Consider the following 20,137-nt stretch of genomic DNA (forward strand, 5'->3'; position numbering starts at 1 on the left):
TTCTTCTCCAGGGTCCACTTGGATTGGATGGGAAACCAGTGAGTGTTAGCATGATGTTCAGGGATGTTCAGTGTTTCTGTTTGATTCTAACAGTGTTCTCTCTTCTCAGGGTTCACCGGGTCCCAAAGGCAGCCAGGTACGTCCTCACAGATTTGAATATATTCCACTCATCAATACCAACTTTGTTCTCGTGTTCGGTACGTTGCCAAACTTTGAATATATTCATGTTCCCAGAAGTAGTTTAGCAGTCCGTATCGATTCAGGATGCGAGTGGTCCCAGCACCCACAGAAACAGGGGAAATCACCCTACACCCCAGGGTCTCATCCATCACCTCTCCCCAGAACCCCCCCCCTCAGCAGTCCAGACACAACAAAGCCTGAGAGAAGTCCTGACCCCCACAGAGAGTCTTTAAAAACTCATTATAATTGCATACCTCCATTTCCTTTTCTTTCCCCTTCCTCTGTGGTCTGTCCAGCAGGCCGCTGAAAAATCACCTCTTCTTTATTTAATCAAAGCTGTTTGAGTTCCTCCAAGCACCATTAGGATCCACCCCACCTACCACTGCAACACGAGTAGCGTTAGTGGCTGGTCAGTACAGGTGTTCCTCAGCTTCCCAGAACGGAGATTTGTTCAAATATCAAAATTAAAGGTGCCCTAAAAACAAGAATCTGGACCATAACAACAGGAATGGTTCTATCCCATAAGAAGCCAAAACCATGGGGCCAAATGTACCATGAACCAATGGACCACAGTCCTTTTTACCAAAGATCTGTGTTGTTTTATTTATATACATGTATGTATATATATATATATATATACTGTATATGTGTGTGTGTGTATATATATGTACACACACACACACACATGTTACAGTTGTGTTAAATGTATTCCTCCTTTGAGAAATAACAAGCTTTTATTCGACAAATACAGTCACAACTGTTCTAAAACAAAAAGATTTATATAGTTTAGGAGATTAAAAAATAGGTTGAATCTGACTAAATAATATTTCTCTATTTTTTATACCCACGATGGGGGCAGAGAAAAAATAAACAACGGTTCCTAACAGGAAAAAGCTGCTGTCTGCAGGAAAAGGCCTGAAGACATGAGGAGGGCAGGAAGACATTATGGAGGGATGATTGGACGTCAGCTTTGACAGCGGCACTTAATAAAAAGAATGGGGGGGGGGGAGGTAATAAAGCTCAGGGTGAGTGAAAACAACAGATAATAGAGACACAGAGGATTTATGCTGAGCGAGCTGATGTTTCCTCTGCTGACGAGACAGTGGCTCAGATTTGGTGGTCTCTGCTCCTCACACTGGGGTTCATGGGTGGGGTGGGGGGGTAATCTCAGCTGTAGAGCCGTGGACCTTCAGCGTCTCCAGTCAGCATGTTCAGAGCTTCCCTGAGAGGAAGCTTGGGTGAGGAGCAGAGGAACCTCTGAGGAGGGGTCCTGCTGCCAGCTCACATTATCGCTGTGGATCTGCCTCCAGCCACAAGCGAGCGGCCATGTAGCCGCCTGGATGCCGCTATCACAACGCTGCCGGACCATTTGCAACCCTGCTCCCTGATGTATGCTAGTTATATAACAGCTGACGGGTCTCTTCTCTCCTACAGGGACCATCTGGACCCAAGGGAGAAAAGGTATGCTCCAGATCTCATCACTGTCAGACAATACCCTGCTGAGAGGCATTTGTTTAAGGGCCCATAATATTAAAGCAAGTAAACAGAGGCACGCGGGCGCGCTCTTCTTCTCTTTCTTCTCCGAGCATCAATCACATGGGTAATAGATTACATGTATTTGTGTAGACTCTCACACGTCTCAGCGAATCCATACATCAAGGCAGGTTTACAGACTTTCCAGAGGGTTGGATGATAGCCAGATGTTTTCCCTCTGCGTGAGCCTCTGCCCAACCTGTGATGCTAGAGACCGTGGGGGTGCGCAGAGGGGGCCACACCACGTGGATGTTTAAACGTTAGCTTTCCTTATATAACTGCAAACAGAAGAATCCTATGAGAGCAGAAAATGGCGTCCGTCAGGGCAGGAATGATGATTGGCTTTAATCGCGGTTCTTTGACAGTGCTGAGAAGGTCCAAATGAAGGTCATCCAACCTTCGGCAGACAATGAATGATGACAGTCGGATCTCCTCCGTGCACAGATGAACCTTAGAGCAGCTTCCTCCTTCGTGCAGTTTATATTTGCTGCCCGTCTCTCGTGAATGTCGCAGCCAGAGTCGCCACTTACGACTGTTGTTTTCCTGTTTGCAGGGTGACCAAGGAGACCAAGGGCCCAGGGTAAGTAGCGCTCGCTGAGGTGACCGGTGGCGCCGGCTAGAGACGGACAAGCATCCTTTTAACATGTGTTTTGGGGCTTTAAATGTTTCCATTTAAAGGCGTCACAGCAGCAGTTTGAGATTTCATCCCGGCGGCTGTGACCCGACACGTCCACTTTCTTCTGCTTCTGTAACAGCTGTAAAACTGCAGTCATGTTTTTTGCTTCTTCTTTTTTTGCGCAACCAAAGTTGGGAATACGTTTAATGGCGGCTGCCAAACCCACTGTCAACACCCTGGCAAGTCTTGATAAAAGCAAAGATATTAAAGAACGTGCGGACACACTTAAACCTCAGCGTCAGACCCCGGCGGGCGGCGTGCCGGCGCTGCCTTCGCCTCTAACACACCAGTGTTTGACCTCGCGGCTGCATTTGGTCCACGTCGTCCTTTCATGTGTTATTATATCACCCGCCACAGTGGGATCTATATTCATCCATCTGTAATTACCTCCTTTTATATTCGCTGTGGTTTGGAAATAACCCCCTGCGTGTTACGCGGCTGACAGTTTGGTTTCTTGAATCCGAAGACATTTTGTGCCTCGACGACCGAGTTAATTTCTGATTCGTTTCAGGGGCGAAACCCCCAAACAGACCTGTCATTAAAGGGTCCAGTGTGTGGGATTTAGTGGCATCTGGGCTGTGTTTTGCACATTTTCACCAACTGTTGCTCAAACACACAAAAAGAGAGACTGATTGGTCCATTGTGGACCATCGTAGCGTCCCACCATCGTCACCGCGCAGGTCACACAGATTGTAAAGAGGTCATACACATTATACGTCCAGGATTATTCCTAAAATCAATAAGTCACACAGCTTCGGTTTCCTTTTAAAGTTAACTGCTGCCTAGTGGACACAGGCTGGAGCCGACAGTAGCTGCTAGCTTATGTGCCTGCAACAGTAGATGTTAAGGTAATCATAGATAATTGAGTATCTGCGGAGCTCGAATCACCTTTTATCTGACAGAAATGATGGTTGCTTATATGATACAGTTGATGAGAAAAACGGTTGAAGCCCATTTAAGTTCTTGTTTGGGTTGGAAACATGACGGCGTCTGTCCGCTCACCAAAGCCTGACAAGCAGGATTCTCCACATGTGACGGACCTGGTCTGTGTCTGACAAAAACTGGAGCCAGCGCTCTGCTGGCACTCGCCTCGTGAGAACTCCAACGATAAATCTGGCTTTTTCAGGCGTTATTATTCTTCTACAAATCTTAACCCAACCAGCTCAACACATGAAATGTTCACAATAATCATGAAAAATTGCTGTTTCGCCCCTAAGCTGATGGCTGGAGCTGCCAGGATCGGCCTCAGAACGTGTAAACTATTGGAACGAGGTTGAATACCAATAGTTTTATAGCGAAGCACAAACGAGGTGTAAATTTGACAGCGCTGCACAGCAGAACAGTATTTATGATGTGGTTCAGAAACACAGAGAATTCCTGATTCCCATTGAGGCGTGCACCGTTTCACTTCCCGGCCCGGCCTGTCAGGTTTTTGGGGTAACAGTTTGTGCAAACAGCAGATCTTCTTGGCCTTCTGTATCGCATTTTCCGAATGGTAAATATTGTACTTGGACGGGGCTTCTGGAAGTTGGATGTTCTTGCATAAATCTGCAGCTTTAACCCCCCCAGAGACACAGTTCTGGTTCAGACCAAACTCTGGTGCTGTTTAAGTCCGGTATTTGTGGGTAAGGGTTGGCACTGGTGTTTTTTATTAACACCGAAGCTCGAAGGTCGTTTTCATTATGGTATGCTACATTAGCTGATCCATCACCTGCTTCACGTATTAACGTACTGCGCCTCCATTCAACTGTGATCTCTGCCAGAGCAGAAGGAGATACAGGAAGCGGCAATAAATCTCTGTTAACCTGTGACTTCCTGTCAATCCATCAGATTAAGGGTGTTTGTCAGGCTGAGTCCAGCGCCAGAACATAACCCATAACATAAAAGGTCACCTAGCACTTTTCCTCCAATGCAACTTTATTGTAAAGCTTTAAATCTTGATACAAAGAAAAGAAAAACACGGTACAAATTTCATCCCCGGCCAACTTTTCTTCCCCTAAAACACAAATATGCTTCTCCGCCGGTGGACTGTTTCTCCTCAGACCAGCCTCAGGTCTTATGAGACGTACAGAGGAAACCCTCCTGTGAAAAGCCTGTTCACTTTACACGGATTTAACAAACACGTGAATTATCAGGCCCCGTGGAAGGAGAACCTAAGTAGGTGAATGTGACGGTGGTGATAGAGGAGTATTTTGGCAAAGGGAGGAGCAGCAGGGCTCTGTGGTGGTGGAGAGACCTCAGCTGAAACGCTCTCACCACAGTTTGTTAACAGAAACCTCGTGGTCAGGATACAATCGCGCTTTCTTTCCCTGCCGACTGTCCCGCTGCTGCTCTCCTCCATCCTTGGAACATGATTTTGGAGAGGACCACTGAAACCTCTGGCAGCAGACACATCTGGGACGAGCAGCCACCTCAACTTGGTTTGGTTGCAAGAGAACAAAGAGTTTACTCTACTGACTGTTAATGAGGCCGCAGCCGGCCTCACTGAAGCTCACGTCCTCCTGTTTGCAGACGATGTGCTCCTGTTTGTTTCTCACCTCTTTCCATATATCACTTCCTCTCTTCAGGGACCTCCTAACTACAGCACCTACGCAGGTCTGCACAGTAATCAGATTCTCACAGTCAAGGTTTGTGCCTCCCAGCAGACTCCTTATTTCGCCGCGCTTCCTCTCTGGCTGTCGAGAAGCAAAACACTCGCTTACAGTCTCAGACGCTGCCAAAATCTGTTCTTTTCCGCAGTTCTTTCCTTCTTTGTGGACCGTCTTGGCTATTTCCTTTACTCCTCTCCATCCTCGGCCATAAACTGTCCTCTGTCACTTTTCATCTTCACTCTTTTCTGCTGTTTTTCTGCTTCTGTTCTGTTGCGGCTCAGATGGTCTTCCCCCGATACGACCACGGCTTTCTCTCTGGAGAGCAGTCCAACACCTTTCAGAGACGCTTTTTAAAGGTAGACCTTCAGTGCATGCACGTGTGCACCTTCCCCTGTTAACAAGCTTTTCTCATTGATGCTTGACTAATTACAGCACCTTTTTTCTTGTGATTGATCATTTGATGACTGTGATGATCAGGTTTGATCCTATTATTCCTACTTACAGAAATGTAGAAAAATAACTATTTTCTGAGAATTGAGCGCCATTTGTTATTACAAGTGTAATAAAAACTCTTTGGTGGCAACCATTTAGTGCAGACCTCGGCCTATCAGACATAATAATTAACAAGAAATACGGTTCTAGTTTGTATTTAGAGGCTTTGAAAATACCATTTTGGCTAAATTGCTTCCCGTTCCCAGTCGCTTCCACAACAAAGCAAACCATAATGTCACCACACGTCCAGAGAGCGATGCGAGGTTAGAAGAGATGGCACTAGATCATCAATAGTGAGATGCGCAGGACATTAATGGGCTCGGCTCTGTGTAGACAGATGGGTCTAATCAGATGTACTGTTCAGTTTTGGGGCGACAAACAAGCAGAAGAGAAAAGTGTAACTGATCATTTCTCTCTCTGAATTAGCGAGCTCATCTGTGACAGTGTCTTTATTTTTTGTTTGTAGATCCTCCTGGATCACAAGAGTCAAGCTAAAGACAAGCTAAAATCATGGAGTTTCATTAAATATTAGATTTTTTTAGGCAAGGCAGTATGCAGCAGCTCACAAACACCTCTCTGGCTCCTCTGGGTCAGGCCCAGGGCTCCTCCTCATTTTTAAGTACCCGCTATAAAGAGGAAGGTGAAATGGCATCGTTGAGTTGCCTGTAAGCCACACTTAACACCAACAAAAGCATCAATTTGTGAATTTTATAGCGTGCAGACATCTCGGGTTATTCTCCCCCCATCATGACTGTTATTTCGTAAACGTTGCTCAGGCACAAAAAGTCCTGGTTACTTTTGGAGAACGTGTCAGTTTGGCCTCGTCTCCTGCCTCTGTGTTTGATTGTTGCTCGTTTTAATCTGCTCAGGGTGACCAAGGCCAAGCTGGACCTGCTGGTCCTCCTGGCCCCCCAGGTCCCCCTGGTCCACGAGGCCCCCCTGGAAACACAGGAAAAGACGGACCCCGCGGCCCCGCTGGAGAACCAGTAAGAGTTTTGTCTTTGTAATGACGTGTTTTCATTCAGTTGTTACTGTAACCAACCGATCCTTTAGGTGAGACCCGTTCAAGCCACCATCGTTGTTAGCTAACATAGTCATTAGCGCAGCTTAATCTCTTAATTTCCATCCTGGCCTTTGCTGTCTGTGTTTACCTGCCACAGTTCAGAGCCAGGAGGGGGGCGCACGTTCCCAGCTGTGCGTTTCTATTTGCACTGAAGGTGGGGAAGGAATTATGCAGTAAATTACAATGAGCCCACATTTCTGTCCTGGGTTTGCTCCAGAGCTGTGATTTATCTGTACCGTAGCAGCACCCAGAATACCAGCTCTAATCCTGGCTTCATCTGGTTTGTGTAAGGCGGTGGCCACACAATTTCTCCAGCGCGCCCCCGTTCTCCCACCCTCCTACGATGTCGCCATTGAAACAAATATGGCGCTGCGGCCACCCCGTGGGCATTTCACTGACCCCGCCAGACAATGGTGCTCTGCGGTTACGCAGCGGTTTCTCAAAGCTGCGGTAACGTGATGGAAGAGAAGGTCGTGAAAGGTCACTTTTGGTTATCGGAGGATGCTTTGTTTGCGGTACAGGCCAGAAAGATTCCTCTGGATCGAGTGTGGGTTGAGACCTGAGAGCCTTTACGAGAGCGGTGGAGAGAGGAGAGACCACAAGTTGATTAAAAAAAAAAACGGCCAAAGAAGGCTGAGATGTGCTGGGAGCCATGTTGAACATGCCAGAGTGGGCAGAAGGAGAGAAAGTGAACAGATCTAGAGCGTCCCGCAGTCTCCCCGGCTGCATTTCTTTGGGAATCGATCTTGGGTGTGTTACGGAAAGGTTTCCAAGGACGTTCGTGATGGCGCACAACCGAAAACGCTTCTGACATCGGAGGGGTTTGTCCACGCTTCGCTGCCGTCAGGTTAAAAGAAGCGTTAGAAACTGCTTCTCAATGCTCATTTGCTTCCCGCTGCTGCAGTGGAGGGGGGGAGATCAAAAGAAGTGGGGGGTAAAAAGAGGTTAAAAGGCTGCTGGAAATAAAAGAGGAAGATACAGCAGCGGAGACGATCCGGGTGATGGGCTGTGTGTGCCGGCTGAGAACAGCTGGGAAACATCTACTAATGACAGCACGGAAGGTTAATAACCCCCAATTTATGCCCTGCATTTATTGCTGAGCACTGAGCGATCCAGTAAACAAGAATACTTGACAGAAGTGTGTGTTAGAGAAACCGAGAGACTCCACATAAGACCCCAGAAACCGTTGCCTCCGATGACTTCATAACAGATGAGGACGTGTGCTCGGAGCAACGATTCATCATCAAGCCGGCCCCCACGAACAGGAAGGAGACGTCTGCTCGCAGAATTAAGGCAAACCATTGACAGACAGATGCTAAAAACAGGATGTCGATTATTGTTGCTGTTTGTGTATCCCAGTCATCTCCAGCCAATTGGAAAAAAAGAGGAAAAACAGATGGGTTTTTATTCGTCCAATTTTTTTTTATTATTTTGATTTTTTTCAAACTTCAAACGCGCCCTGTAAGCTCTTACACATGCCTCCATTGCAATTCAGCAGTGGATGTTATGTGACTTTGCCTTTTGTGTGTGATGAATGACGGAATCTGAGCCACAGATGATTAAATTGGTTCAAACGTGCTTATAAGCAGGTTATTACCTGTGGGATTTGTCTTTGCGTTACGCTGCCACCTAGCGGTTAAAAGCTGCAGCCTATAGCGGAAGAGATGAGCTGCGGTTGTGACAGTACTTTTTTTTCTCCTGTTCTTCTCAGGGGTTTCCGGGTCGAGATGGGATTGAAGTGAGTGCCGCCCCAAAACACTTTTTATTCTTTAGATGATCAGATTATCATGAATGAAGCTGTGCGTATATGGTGTTGGTCTATGTTGGTGTTTTATTAGCCCATTGCATGCGGAGTATGCGTGACACAGTCATGAAATTTCATTCATTCATTCATGTATGATTACATTAATCACATATATTCCTCCTTTAGGGGTCACAAGGACTGCCTGGGAAGCCGGTAAGGTTATGAATAGTTCCTTAATATTTGCTGAAATCTGTAAATTTATTTATATTAAATAAAAACACCGTTTGTCTTTCACCTTGTGACTGACATAACCTGACAGGGAGAAGATGGCGAGTCTGGCTATCCAGGACCACAGGGTCCACCAGGAGCAAAGGTTGGTTATCTTATCTGTTGTTCTATCAATTTCCGCCTTTTATGCATTGATGTTAAATGTTGGACTCCACTGAAACAGGGTGAGCCGGGTATCGGAGAAAAGGGAGAAAGAGGCCTGGACGGACCGCCGGGGATTAAGGTACATTAATCAGCGATTAGTTCATATTTTGGTAATTATTTATATGCTCTAAAAATGTCAAATGTCTATTAATCACCCAGGGAGACAGAGGAGAAAGAGGAGAGCAAGGACAACAAGGGCCAATGGTACCATCAGGAGAGCAGTGTGCGTTCTCCCTCTAGAGTTCAGGCACAGTCTCATTCACGACCTTCTCGCCGTTTCAGGGCTATCCTGGTGAGAAAGGCTCCTCAGACATCATTGACTTCAATGGGGAACTTCGAGATGCTTTCCGGGTGAGTGAGATTAGAGCGTCAGCCACCGATGTCAGATTTACGGCCCCGTCGTGCCCTGTGCACCTCCATGCATCCATTAGGGTGTCCGATCATTCAGGCGTGACGGGAAGAAGGATGAATATCAGCTAAACTGATCCACATTTCTTCTCGACAGGCCATCAGCACCATCACTATTTCGGTAATCTGGGGCTTGTGCATGGTCTTAGTGGTGTGGCGTAACACTAACATCTACGCCGGTGCATTCAAACACAAGCATCACCTGAGTTCGTCCCACCTGCCCCCGCCTGCCCACAGCTCTGTATTCACAGCTCCAGACTTTAGAACTCTTAGACGTCACGAAAGAGGCCAGATCTGAAGATTCTGGCTGAATATCCTTGTTTCACTTGTCTGCCAGGCTGTCTTGTGTGTTCATTTGGGATAAAAGCCTCCGGGCCTGCAAATACAGCACAGCTGTGCTGTTCTATCGGAGAAGTGGCCGCACTCTGCCACAGGCGTGCACGGGGTCTTGCTGTATACGTGGGAGACGTGTGGTTCCACGTCTCACAGGGAGAACACTGTTGGAATGCAGTGAGAATGAGTAGAACCCCCCCCAAAGTCAGCACACTTTCAGTTTCACATCTCTCACTTCATGCACAGGACCCTTTGATTCTCTGCTGCTACATGCTACTAGCAGATGTCTACCCTGACAGCAGGTTGTGTATTTGATTAAAAAGCCACATGTGTGAGGTCCCCCTGGACCTAATCCCAGCAGCTTGACTTTGGTGCAACAGTGAAAAAGCTGAACTTTATCAAAACCTTCCTGTCAGCACGGAACGGCTGGCACCAAATCATTTGCAAGGTCTGAACAAGAGTAGCATCCACAGAAAGAGGAGCGCTGATGGACCACCTAGCTTGACTGACTTGAGGGGAATAACGGATTATAAAATAACCGTACCGTTATTTGACTTTTGAAAAGCCTTCAGTCCTTTAAGTTGCACTCTAATAGATGATTAAAATGTGTTTGAGTTCTTTTGGGCTTTTTCATTGGGAGGGCAAAGAAAGGTTAGATTTGGAAAATAAAAGAGACCAGTGGTGGACCGTAGTGTTCCATTTTTTATGACTTCAAGATGGCTGAGACTTCAGAGGAAGAAGCAACAAGTGTGACATTGTGAAGAGAAAGAAACTTGATTTAAGGAGCTGTGACTCATAAACCAGCTCAGAGGACCACATGGGTCGGAAATAATAGGCGGTTCTTCGTTAGAACGCAGGGTTCACCTAAAATTTCTCAGCACTGTTTTTCTTTCTCCTGCACCAAAACAATTTGCACAATGGAAAAGAATTCCACGTTATTGTCTTGCACAGACCGCATTCAGCATGATCCCCATAAGATTAAACTGTTTCAAGCTGGAAGGGAGTGATTGGAAGAAGTAACAAACTCTGTTTACTGTCAGGCTGCGATTGTGAAATATCAACATTGTTGTATTGTTTTGTGTCGGCCCAGATTAAAACATCGTAGTTGGACTCTGTGAGATCCCTCTTTTTTTACACAGCTCTGATTTAAAATGATCTGTGGGTTACCAATATGGCACATGCCTCCTCGTTGGCATCACTTTTTAAAACTAAAAATAATCTTTAATTGCAGTTAATGAATTGATTTGAAAACAAGACGGCGTTTAAAGCTCAACACTGACACCAAGTGGTCATAAAATGCAAGTGCATCAAATATTTGTAATTCAGCGGTTGCTGTGAATGATTGTTTGTTTGTTTGCTTGTCTGTTTATTCATTTGTTTTTTAATCTTATCCTATATTTGCTCCCAACAAGCATGCACTGTTGAATGCAGAGTCCACACGCTCTGGCCAGACCGCTTTTTATGATTGTAGGTTTCAAAGTTCCATCTCACCCAATTGCATCTCACAAAATCTCCCTCTGCAGGGTCCACCTGGACCACCTGGACTCCCTGGGCCTGTAGGCTACCCAGGAGAAAAGGTTAGAGTGCTGCATTTGCCTCCAAATGACTGTTTCAATGGAACATTTGTTCACTTCATTTGTTTTCATGCAGGGTGAACTTGGTTTACCTGGGCCGGCAGGAGTTGATGGGGAGAAGGTATCGGTCCCGAACAAATGAATCACAATCCGATTTAATGTGTGTGATGTGTATTTACCGTATTCTCTGTGTGCAGGGTCCTAAGGGTGATATGGGTGAAAGAGGTCACCCTGGTGAGAGAGGAGAGAAGGGAGAGATGGGGCTGTCTGGGCCCTCTGTAAGTCCTGGTCATTAACAGCAACACGCCTGCCAATGCAACAAATTAAGAGTATAATAAGGAGCTGTTTCATGTTGTCTGTTGGTCAGGGTGTGGATGGACAGAAGGGGGAAAAGGGTGAATGCAGAATCGATGACAACTTGGTTAGTGTCCTTCAAATTTATGCTCTTTTAACTACCTTGAAAGACTATAATATTTGTTAATACACCCACCTTTAAACAGCCATAGTAACTGTATTTAAATTCTGATGGAGGCTGTTGACACACAAAGGTGCCGTTACAACACCCTGTCTAAATGTTATTTCAATGCTATTTAGGTCCAGATGATATCCCAGCCAGGTTTGCCTGGTCCACCAGGTCCACCGGGTCTTCCTGGGTCCCCCGGCTCCATGGTGAGTACAGCATCATTATTCTGCTGCTGCTTGTATCTATTCAAGTTGATGCTTCAGTACTGATGGTGCATGATGTATTCCAGGGGTTGCAGGGAATACCCGGCCCCAAGGTAAGAGTGTCAGCCCTGGTACTGATACGGAGGAAAGGACATTTGTTACTTCATGGGTTTGTGTTCTATTGCAGGGTGAACCTGGATATGGAGTAAAAGGAGATACGGGAGAAACTGGGGCTCCAGGACCACAAGTAAGTGACACTGACTCCTTATAGGAAGAACAGGACCCTCCTGAATGTCACATTGATGCTGAGCTCCTCACTCTGCAGGGATTACAAGGCTTCCAGGGGTCACCAGGGTCTCCAGGGCTCGTGGGTCTTCCTGGTGCAAAGGGAGAGAAGGTACGCATGAGAACCCCTTACCTTTTATTTTTCAGAGTGAGTCATGAAATATCTGATATTTGTCCCACTCTGTTCCCAGGGCAGAACAGGAGAGCCTGGACTAGACGTGAGTTTATCACTGACGAGGCAGAACGATGAGGTACGAGTGTAAAAGAACCTGTTCTAACGTGTGATCCTGTCCAGGGCTTTCCTGGACTGATGGGGGAGAGAGGGGACAGAGGCGAAAAGGGAGATAAGGTTCGTAAACCCTAGAGGGGAAAAAAATTGTAAAAAATCTTTCAGGTAAATTAAATGTTAAATGTTGGCGGTGTGTGTTCAGGGCGACAGAGGGGCTGTGGGGAAGAGAGGGCTGAAGGGCCATAAGGGAGAGCAGGGTCCTCCTGGCCTGGACCAGCCTTGTCCTGTGGTATGACTCTCACACACACACACACACACACACACACACACTCTCAGAGTGGTGGCCACCTGCTCTCTTCCTCTCTTTTCCACATTTTCCTGGCTTTTCTTCCTGACTGTATAACTGGCTCTTGCTGGCAGGGATGTGCTGAAACCAAAGTTGTGTCTGAGGAGGGAGACCTTTCATCCCCTCCACCTTATCCTTCCAGCCCAGAGGCCCCCTGTCCTGTGGTACAGTATCTTTGTGTCCTTTCTCCTTCTGTCACATCGCCATCTGGTGCACTAATACCACTTCTGTCTCTTGACTTTATTTCCATCTGTCACACTCCTCTAACTGTGTGCTGTCATCTGTTGTCTTTTATTATGGATGAATAAAATTAATAGGCCCCATTAAACTGGTTCCAGTACACACGGTCATTCACAAATGCACCTCAGCATTTCAGGGCCATTTGAGGTGCAGATGATCTTTTAGTTGATTAAACAAACAGCTTGTGAAAAATAGCACACTGCAAGAAACAGAGGTGTGGGTTTGCAATTTAAAAGAAAGCAGAGGTGTGTGTGGACATTTGAGGGTCTGCTTGTTAATCCTGTGCTGGTTCCTCTGCAGGGTCAGGATGGGCTGCCCATACCAGGCTGCTGGCACAAGGTGAGTGTCTTTAACATCATCGCTCTTCTGGATCACCCTCTCACACTCACATTATTGCTCACTGGTTCTGATTTGTAACAGGGACATTTTGTGAGTATTCTGCAGCGTGTGAACTGGAAATGATCTCTTTAGATTTTCTGGATTTGCTGGTTTTGGTGCTTGTGTGTGGATTGCAGTTTGATGTCCCACTAATCATTGACATTCTGCTCCTCTTTTTTCGTAGTGATGATTAACCAGCAGCATGGAATCTGTACAAATTAATATGGTACATATTGGATTCAAATGCAACAGCTTACTCACTATTTTTCATAGAATATTTTTACGACGTTTTTGCTTTTTTAAAGGATGATCACCAGCATGAAAACTGTTTTAAGACTGTAAAGTTCCATTGTGGCTTTGATTTTAAAAAGAAGAGAGAGATGTGGACTACTCTGAAGGACAGTCCTGATGTGGGACTGCTTGGATGGACTTGCTGCCTTACTAACATTCCACTCAGTGCCTGACTGTAACCTGGGGACGGTCTCGGATGGATGTTTGGACGGACGGGTGGACGGATCTGTGTGCGTCAGTCTTCTCTTCTGCTGTCTGTTTTCTGAAAGGAGGAAATGACGAGACGGAAGCTCCAACGCAAGCGTCTGTCTCAGCCCTGAAGGCGTGAGAGGCGCCGGCTGCAGAGCCCAACAGAGGGCGGCAGAGTGAGCCGCCTTCGTGCACACTTCATGCACGCAGCCTCTGTCCTGGAAACAGCATAGGAGGGGGGCGACACTGCAGACTGCAACCAAGCGATCTCCACATTGACCCCGCGGCTGAGGACGGAGCACAGGAGCTCCATCGGAAGTCCGAGTCATCCGGGAATCACTGACGTCATTGGCACATATGGAAGGATTTACTGCACAGACACAGTGACCATGTCTCTTCTTCAAAATGCCTGAATGATCACTCTTCATCGAGTCTCAGCGTCCTTCAGCGTCATGACAACCCTCCATGACTCGTGGCCCCGTTAAACCCACATATTCATTATTTTCATTTACAGTAAACAGCTTTTATTGGTCTTCCTTTCGAATGAACCACTAAGAAAAGTCAGAACCGTTCTGTGGCTGAATCTTCCTGCAGCGGTGACTTGTGTGATGTTGTAATTTGCTATATTTTGGGGGTTTTTTGTTTGTTACATCTTGCATTCCGGTGCATTACCATGTGTGTAGGATAGAAAGGCGTTCTGAGGCCGGCTCTGAAGGAACCATTTCCAGTATTGTTGAAAACCAGTGTTAACGGCTAAATGGCGGCCAGAAGAATCCCCTCTTCATTTTGAGTGTAACTGATTGTTATTAATCACTATCCTTAAATCACTGATGAAGACATGTTCAATCCATGTTGCCGGTAACTCCGGACAACAGTTGATTTTGCTGCTGACTTAAATATGTGTTTGTTTAATGATTTATTTGTTTTTTAAGGAGATCATTAGTCATTTGTACTGAAGAACTAACAGACTTAGCTCCACTGTTTAAACAGAATGTAAAGTATATGCAGCCGTTGTTTCTGGTGGGACAGTTCTAGCTTTTATTCAGATAAACATCATAACATTGACTTATAGTTCCGTTATTTTAACGTTTGAGTGTGTGCCCTCTTTCAGTTATCATGAAAACTCGCTCAGTGCGTGTAATATTTTTGTCAAACAGAATTTAAAACCTGTTCAATACATGTATGTACCAGCTTCCAACTCCTAAGTGTACATATATGAGTTATAAACAGCGCATAAACACTGATCATTCTACATTTGCATACATAACTCTCCAAAGACACACTCTTGTGTCTTTCAGCACTACATTGTAATCATTTATTTCTCACTGCAAGCCTGCAGGATTTATCAATTTGTTCTGTTCACATGGAATTATGTTGAGAGAGTCGCCCTTTGGATGGCTCAAGTTGTTATTTTAGTGAGAAAACAGAGCATCTGAGCTGCACACGGGCTCATGTTGCAAAAGCCCTGATGTCTGAGTCTTAAACAGCAAAAAACCTCCCCTCTGCCCTCTTATCGTGAGGATAGTTTGACAGTGTTGACAAGTTCCACTTCTACGAGCCGCACGGATGTCCTGACTTTAGAGGAATGTGCTGCAGAAGAACCTTCCCTGCAGCACTGCGAGACATTAGAGACAGCAAGAGTTGATTATGCTGATGTTAAAATCAAACAGCTCTGAATATCACTACGTACATAAATGATGGATGCAAAGTAGAAAGAATGTTTCCACTGTTTCAAAGCACATTTCTTAGTATTAGTTGACTGGAAGCTGATGGTTGTCTGTTTTTAAACTACATTTATTTCTTTTGCAGATTCTATCAGTTTTCATTTTAAGGCTTAATGGCTTAATAAGGAATTTTAGCAAATCATCCATGACAGTATTAGCTTGACTTCGTGAGAATGTTTATGTTGTTTATATGGTTGTAAAAGAATTAAGCTATTTTTGTAATTGTATGTCTGGACTTTATATTATCTGGTCAACTTACCATGTAAACTCTCTGGTTTGATGTGTTTTTCTTTTGTTCCATTAAACCATAATCGTGTATGTTTGATAACATGCTGTGTGACGTCTGTCTACGATGAGACACAAGCTTTTTACATTAAAAAACATCAACCATGTGACGCCAGCAAATGTGTTCAGGTGTGGTCATGTGGTCGTCTCATATAGAATAAACACAATTATAGCTACTGAAACAAATCACTATGGTTTTGTCACAGCTCACCTTTCTTCCAACCATAAATCCAGACCAGAATAAGTTGATCTGTTGCTTGTACACATTAAAAAGCATAGAATGCAGATGTGCAATGTATCATAAGGAATGTACAATATAGACTTTTCAATATTAAGTAACAAATCAGAGATTTAAACGATCAAAAATTCTTCTCCAGTCAGCAAATTTTTCATCAAACACTGGCCAGACAATAGACTTTGTGGCTATATAAGTTGGTTACTAATTACAGCCTTGAATACAATACCAAAAATCAGTCTGCTAATTCCCTGTGATCATTTCTCATTTTAAATCACAGCAATTGTTTTTTTTCATGCAAGAAAAAAAAGATGCAGTTGAATTACATTACATTTTATTCGTTTAGCAGATGATTTTGTCCAAATCGAGTTACCAAACTAAACCAACTAGTACTAGTGCTGCCACCAACTAACAGTGCAGCGCTATGGAGAGAAGGTGAAGAGGGAATTAAACCAGAGAAACAGAATGGAGGTGAGTAGAGATAGTAGGAGAAAGATAAGTGAGAGCAGGTGCTCGGGAAGAGCTGTCTTCAAGAACTTTTGGAAACAATAGAGGCTGGCCCCTGCTCTGGCAGGGCTCAGAATGTTTAAAAAAGAAAACAAGTTTGCCATTTAAGGTAGTAAAAAAAGAAATGAAAGACAAGATGCCGGAATAAATTTGCTAGACTGCTGAGTCCACACATTTAACCCTAAACCATTTCATGTTTAGGGCGAAAAGGCACACTTTGCAATTTTTCAAGATCAAATATGTTGATTAGACCTGTTGTGTCAATTCAAAAAACATATTTTGGAGAATTATTATAGTTTATAAATGTACGGGTATGTTAAGATTTCCATCATTCATTCTATAAATTCATCTTCTTTCCCGTAGAGACGCTTGAGAAACATAAAGTCCACATTTCCCAGAATCCTTTGCAAGCCGCTCACCCCATTTAGTTTCCGCATCCGGGTCTCCACTTCCTTTTCCTCTGTGCCTAGCTGCGATGAGGTCTTAGGATTTTCCGGATCTCAGAAAATCCGCATCCATCCTTCTAAAAGGCACCACCGAACCTTGTAAAAATGACTGAGCAGATGACATTGAGGGGGACCCTGAAGGGCCACAGTGGATGGGTCACCCAGATCGCCACCACGCCTCAGTATCCCGACATGATACTGTCGGCATCCCGAGGTGAGGTTTCCCCAACCGGCTCTGCCAACATGGCTAAGATTGCTCCGCTTACTGCGTTAGTTTCCCACATAAAACGCCTTGCTGTCGTAAACGGGGCGTTAAATTAAATAAATATAGTTTCCCTTAGCGACTCAGGCTACGTATATTTCCCTAGCTTTTCCATTGCTCAATCGTAACCTTAATTAGCTCAAGCACCAGTTAGCTAAGCTAGCAAACACTATCAGGAAATCGTGTTGAACGGGCACCACGTAATGTTGGCGAGATACGTCTGTGTTAACGTGAAGATATATATGGTTCTATATTTGCAGACTTTTACATATGCATGTGACCTATTTATAGTAGTCAGAAAGATCCCACACCTGTCAAAGAATGGTAAATAATTGAACACATCCTTCCCCCCCACAGACAAGTCTATCATCATGTGGAAGCTGACCAGGGATGAAACCAACTATGGCATCCCCCAGCGCTCCCTGAAAGGCCACTCTCACTTCGTTAGCGATGTTGTCATCTCTTCAGATGGACAGTTTGCTCTGTCTGGAGCTTGGGATGGCACCCTGCGCCTGTGGGACCTTACTACGTAAGTGCAAGGGGGGTTTACAATGTTGGGGCCCTGCACGAATGGTTGAAAATGTAAAGGGGGCCCCAGAAACAAAGAATATACATTTTTTTGTGGTAGGTGCTGTATTGCTGCTTTCTAGAACTTTGGTCAAATCCAGCAGAGATGTTGACTCGTAGTTAGAACAGTACCTAGCTGGATAAATAAATCCTTCAGTGGTGCCTTTTCATTTTTAGGCAGGCTTTTGTGGAGTCGGCTAGTATAATTTAATGATCTGTTTGATTTAATCTTAACCCACAGTGGAATTACAACTCGGAGGTTTGTCGGACACTCCAAGGATGTCTTGAGCGTGGCCTTTTCTGCTGATAACCGTCAGATTGTGTCTGGTTCTCGCGACAAGACCATCAAGCTCTGGAACACACTTGGGGTCTGCAAATACACCATCCAGGTAAATGTGGAGCTGCGCTCTGCTGTCAGCAGTCCCACAATCACTGAACAACCAATGCAATCTTTAACTCCATATTAAGATGGATTACTAATGCAGGCAAGTGTCGTCTCAACGCATTCTTTATGTGCCTTTTTCTGCAGGACGACAGCCACACTGAGTGGGTTTCTTGTGTGCGCTTCTCTCCCAACAGCAGCAACCCCATCATTGTCTCCTGTGGTTGGGACAGGGTTGTGAAGGTACGTTAATTCTGTTTAACAAACAGCTGTAATAGTCTCCAGAATTTTGCCCAATGATTTAAAAGTATTGGCATGTATTACCTGACATTTCTCTGATGCGTTATTTACTGATGAGGGCACAACTCATAAAACTCAGCATCACAATAATAGCAGATAGTATTGTTTTCACTGAGGACTTCCTGCCCTCCTTAGGTGTGGAACCTGGCCAACTGCAAGCTGAAGACCAACCACATTGGTCACAGCGGCTACCTGAACACAGTGACTGTGTCTCCTGATGGCTCCCTGTGTGCATCTGGTGGAAGGGTAAGAGCTAAGCTTTATTTTAAACGGCAACCGCATAGTTTTGGGCCTTGCAGGTTTCATCAGTGATGAATCTGAAGCGTCTGTGAAACATTGATGAGAAACCAGAGGCTGTTTCTGAGAGATGCCTGCAAAAAAAATTTGGGGCGGGGGGGGACTTTTGTCCAGTATCTGTTGTTACAAGGGTATAAAACCCTTTAATTGTGGGTCAGAGCTATTTGTTCTCAGAGGTAATGTTTCAACAGTCGTAACTGACGCATTGGTCAGGTTTTACTGTAATGCTTTGGTCAATATTTAGTGGTATTCAACATTTTTACAGATTTAGTTGAGTCATTAAGCTGATCCTGTTTGGGCCACCCTACAGCTGTTATTGGCAGCATCTTGTGTTAATTTTTGTATTGTAGATCATTTCTCTCTGGTTTTGCCTGTAGAGGTAAATGAGTGCCTTTTGGCAATTAAACTGACCAATATGTAAACCCAAATGAGCTATAGTGACTTCAATTGAATGTTTGAACAATATCTTTGCAGGATGGTCAGGCCATGCTGTGGGACCTGAATGAGGGCAAGCACCTGTACACCCTGGACAGCGGTGACACCATTAATGCCCTCTGCTTCAGCCCCAACCGTTACTGGTTGTGTGCTGCCACTGGGCCCAGCATCAAGATCTGGGTAAAAGGCCACAATTCATCATGTCTTTGCATTTGAATATGATCAATATGCAACATCAAATGTGGCCGTGATGAAACTTTAAATGCTAACTGTATTATTTGATGATAACAGAGGCTGTTTCTGAGCTCCAGGCTTAATAACTCTAGACATTAAAGAAAAGCTGTGATCAGTCTTCTCAGTGATTCTTACTGACTGCTGCTGTTAACATCTTTGCAGGATCTGGAGGGCAAGATCATTGTGGATGAGCTGAGACAAGAAGTGATCAGCCCAAGCAGCAAGGCTGAACCCCCACAGTGCAACTGCCTGGCGTGGTCCGCTGACGGACAGGTACGCCTCAGCTTTGCCACTAGTTAATGCTCTGAGATGAACCCCGGTGATTATACCCATTCACTTTAAACTCTGATGACCACTGGTGACAGTCCTGCAAATATGAGGGGCCCCACATCGTTAAAATGTAAAGTTTCACTTGGGTAAGCTGACATTCCATCTGTGCTCATTCGCTTCCTTTTCTTTTCAGACCCTGTTTGCCGGCTACACTGACAACCTGATCCGAGTGTGGCAGGTTACCATTGGAACTCGATAAGAAGTCCGTGAATGACATTTAAATAAAACCATTTTCAAAGTAAAATGTCATCTTTTGTCATCCTATTCATGCATCTGTCATTTGGTTTTCTGCAGACTTCATGCTTCAACAAATGTTTAATAGATTTGTAAAGGGGTTCTTTTAATGTTAGGTTCTAAAACCATTACTTTTGGAACAGGTTTAAAGTGTCATGGCTCTGAAAAATGTACAGTAGGTCAACATGTCTTTACTATTTCTGTTCAAAAGACCTGCTTGCATCAGCTTTGGTCAGGAATAAATCCAGA

General features: G+C 44.9%; 2 protein-coding genes across 9 annotated transcripts in view; both read left to right on the forward strand.

Moving 5' to 3' along the window:
• col23a1b (collagen type XXIII alpha 1 chain b) overlaps positions 1-15,774 on the forward strand; it is an 82,292-nt gene extending 66,518 nt beyond the window's left edge. For 3 of the 8 annotated variants that reach the window (XM_029846973.1, XM_029846976.1, XM_029846981.1), the window contains 28 exons: positions 12-38; positions 110-136; positions 1,615-1,641; positions 2,267-2,293; positions 5,262-5,336; positions 6,342-6,458; positions 8,247-8,273; positions 8,466-8,492; positions 8,599-8,652; positions 8,731-8,790; positions 8,871-8,915; positions 8,994-9,062; positions 9,217-9,240; positions 10,976-11,029; positions 11,103-11,147; positions 11,224-11,304; positions 11,394-11,447; positions 11,621-11,695; positions 11,779-11,805; positions 11,880-11,939; positions 12,018-12,089; positions 12,169-12,195; positions 12,273-12,326; positions 12,409-12,495; positions 12,627-12,716; positions 13,093-13,131; positions 13,213-13,221; positions 13,731-15,774. In XM_029846973.1, the coding sequence (XP_029702833.1) occupies positions 12-38; positions 110-136; positions 1,615-1,641; positions 2,267-2,293; positions 5,262-5,336; positions 6,342-6,458; positions 8,247-8,273; positions 8,466-8,492; positions 8,599-8,652; positions 8,731-8,790; positions 8,871-8,915; positions 8,994-9,062; positions 9,217-9,240; positions 10,976-11,029; positions 11,103-11,147; positions 11,224-11,304; positions 11,394-11,447; positions 11,621-11,695; positions 11,779-11,805; positions 11,880-11,939; positions 12,018-12,089; positions 12,169-12,195; positions 12,273-12,326; positions 12,409-12,495; positions 12,627-12,716; positions 13,093-13,131; positions 13,213-13,221; positions 13,731-13,781 (1,431 nt within the window). In that variant the 3' untranslated portion in view covers positions 13,782-15,774. Of the gene's footprint in view, positions 1-11; positions 39-109; positions 137-1,614; positions 1,642-2,266; positions 2,294-4,956; positions 5,017-5,261; positions 5,337-6,341; positions 6,459-8,246; positions 8,274-8,465; positions 8,493-8,598; positions 8,653-8,730; positions 8,791-8,870; positions 8,916-8,993; positions 9,063-9,216; positions 9,241-10,975; positions 11,030-11,102; positions 11,148-11,223; positions 11,305-11,393; positions 11,448-11,620; positions 11,696-11,778; positions 11,806-11,879; positions 11,940-12,017; positions 12,090-12,168; positions 12,196-12,272; positions 12,327-12,408; positions 12,496-12,626; positions 12,717-13,092; positions 13,132-13,212; positions 13,222-13,354 lie in introns of all 8 variants that reach the window. The other 5 variants (XM_029846975.1, XM_029846977.1, XM_029846974.1 and 2 more) reach the window with 5 other exon arrangements.
• A 1,062-nt stretch (positions 15,775-16,836) lies between these two features.
• On the forward strand, positions 16,837-19,898 carry rack1 (receptor for activated C kinase 1). Its single transcript, XM_003970393.3, has 8 exons — positions 16,837-17,061; positions 17,467-17,638; positions 17,918-18,065; positions 18,206-18,301; positions 18,494-18,604; positions 19,130-19,270; positions 19,487-19,597; positions 19,788-19,898. Exons 1-8 carry the CDS (start codon positions 16,953-16,955, stop codon positions 19,851-19,853), a joined length of 954 nt encoding a protein of 317 aa, XP_003970442.1. The 5' UTR covers positions 16,837-16,952; the 3' UTR covers positions 19,854-19,898.
• The last annotated feature ends 239 nt before the right edge of the window (positions 19,899-20,137 follow it).

The sequence above is a fragment of the Takifugu rubripes genome, chromosome 14, assembly GCF_901000725.2.
Source record: "Takifugu rubripes chromosome 14, fTakRub1.2, whole genome shotgun sequence".
In the NCBI taxonomy this organism is placed as follows: Eukaryota; Metazoa; Chordata; class Actinopteri; order Tetraodontiformes; family Tetraodontidae; genus Takifugu; species Takifugu rubripes.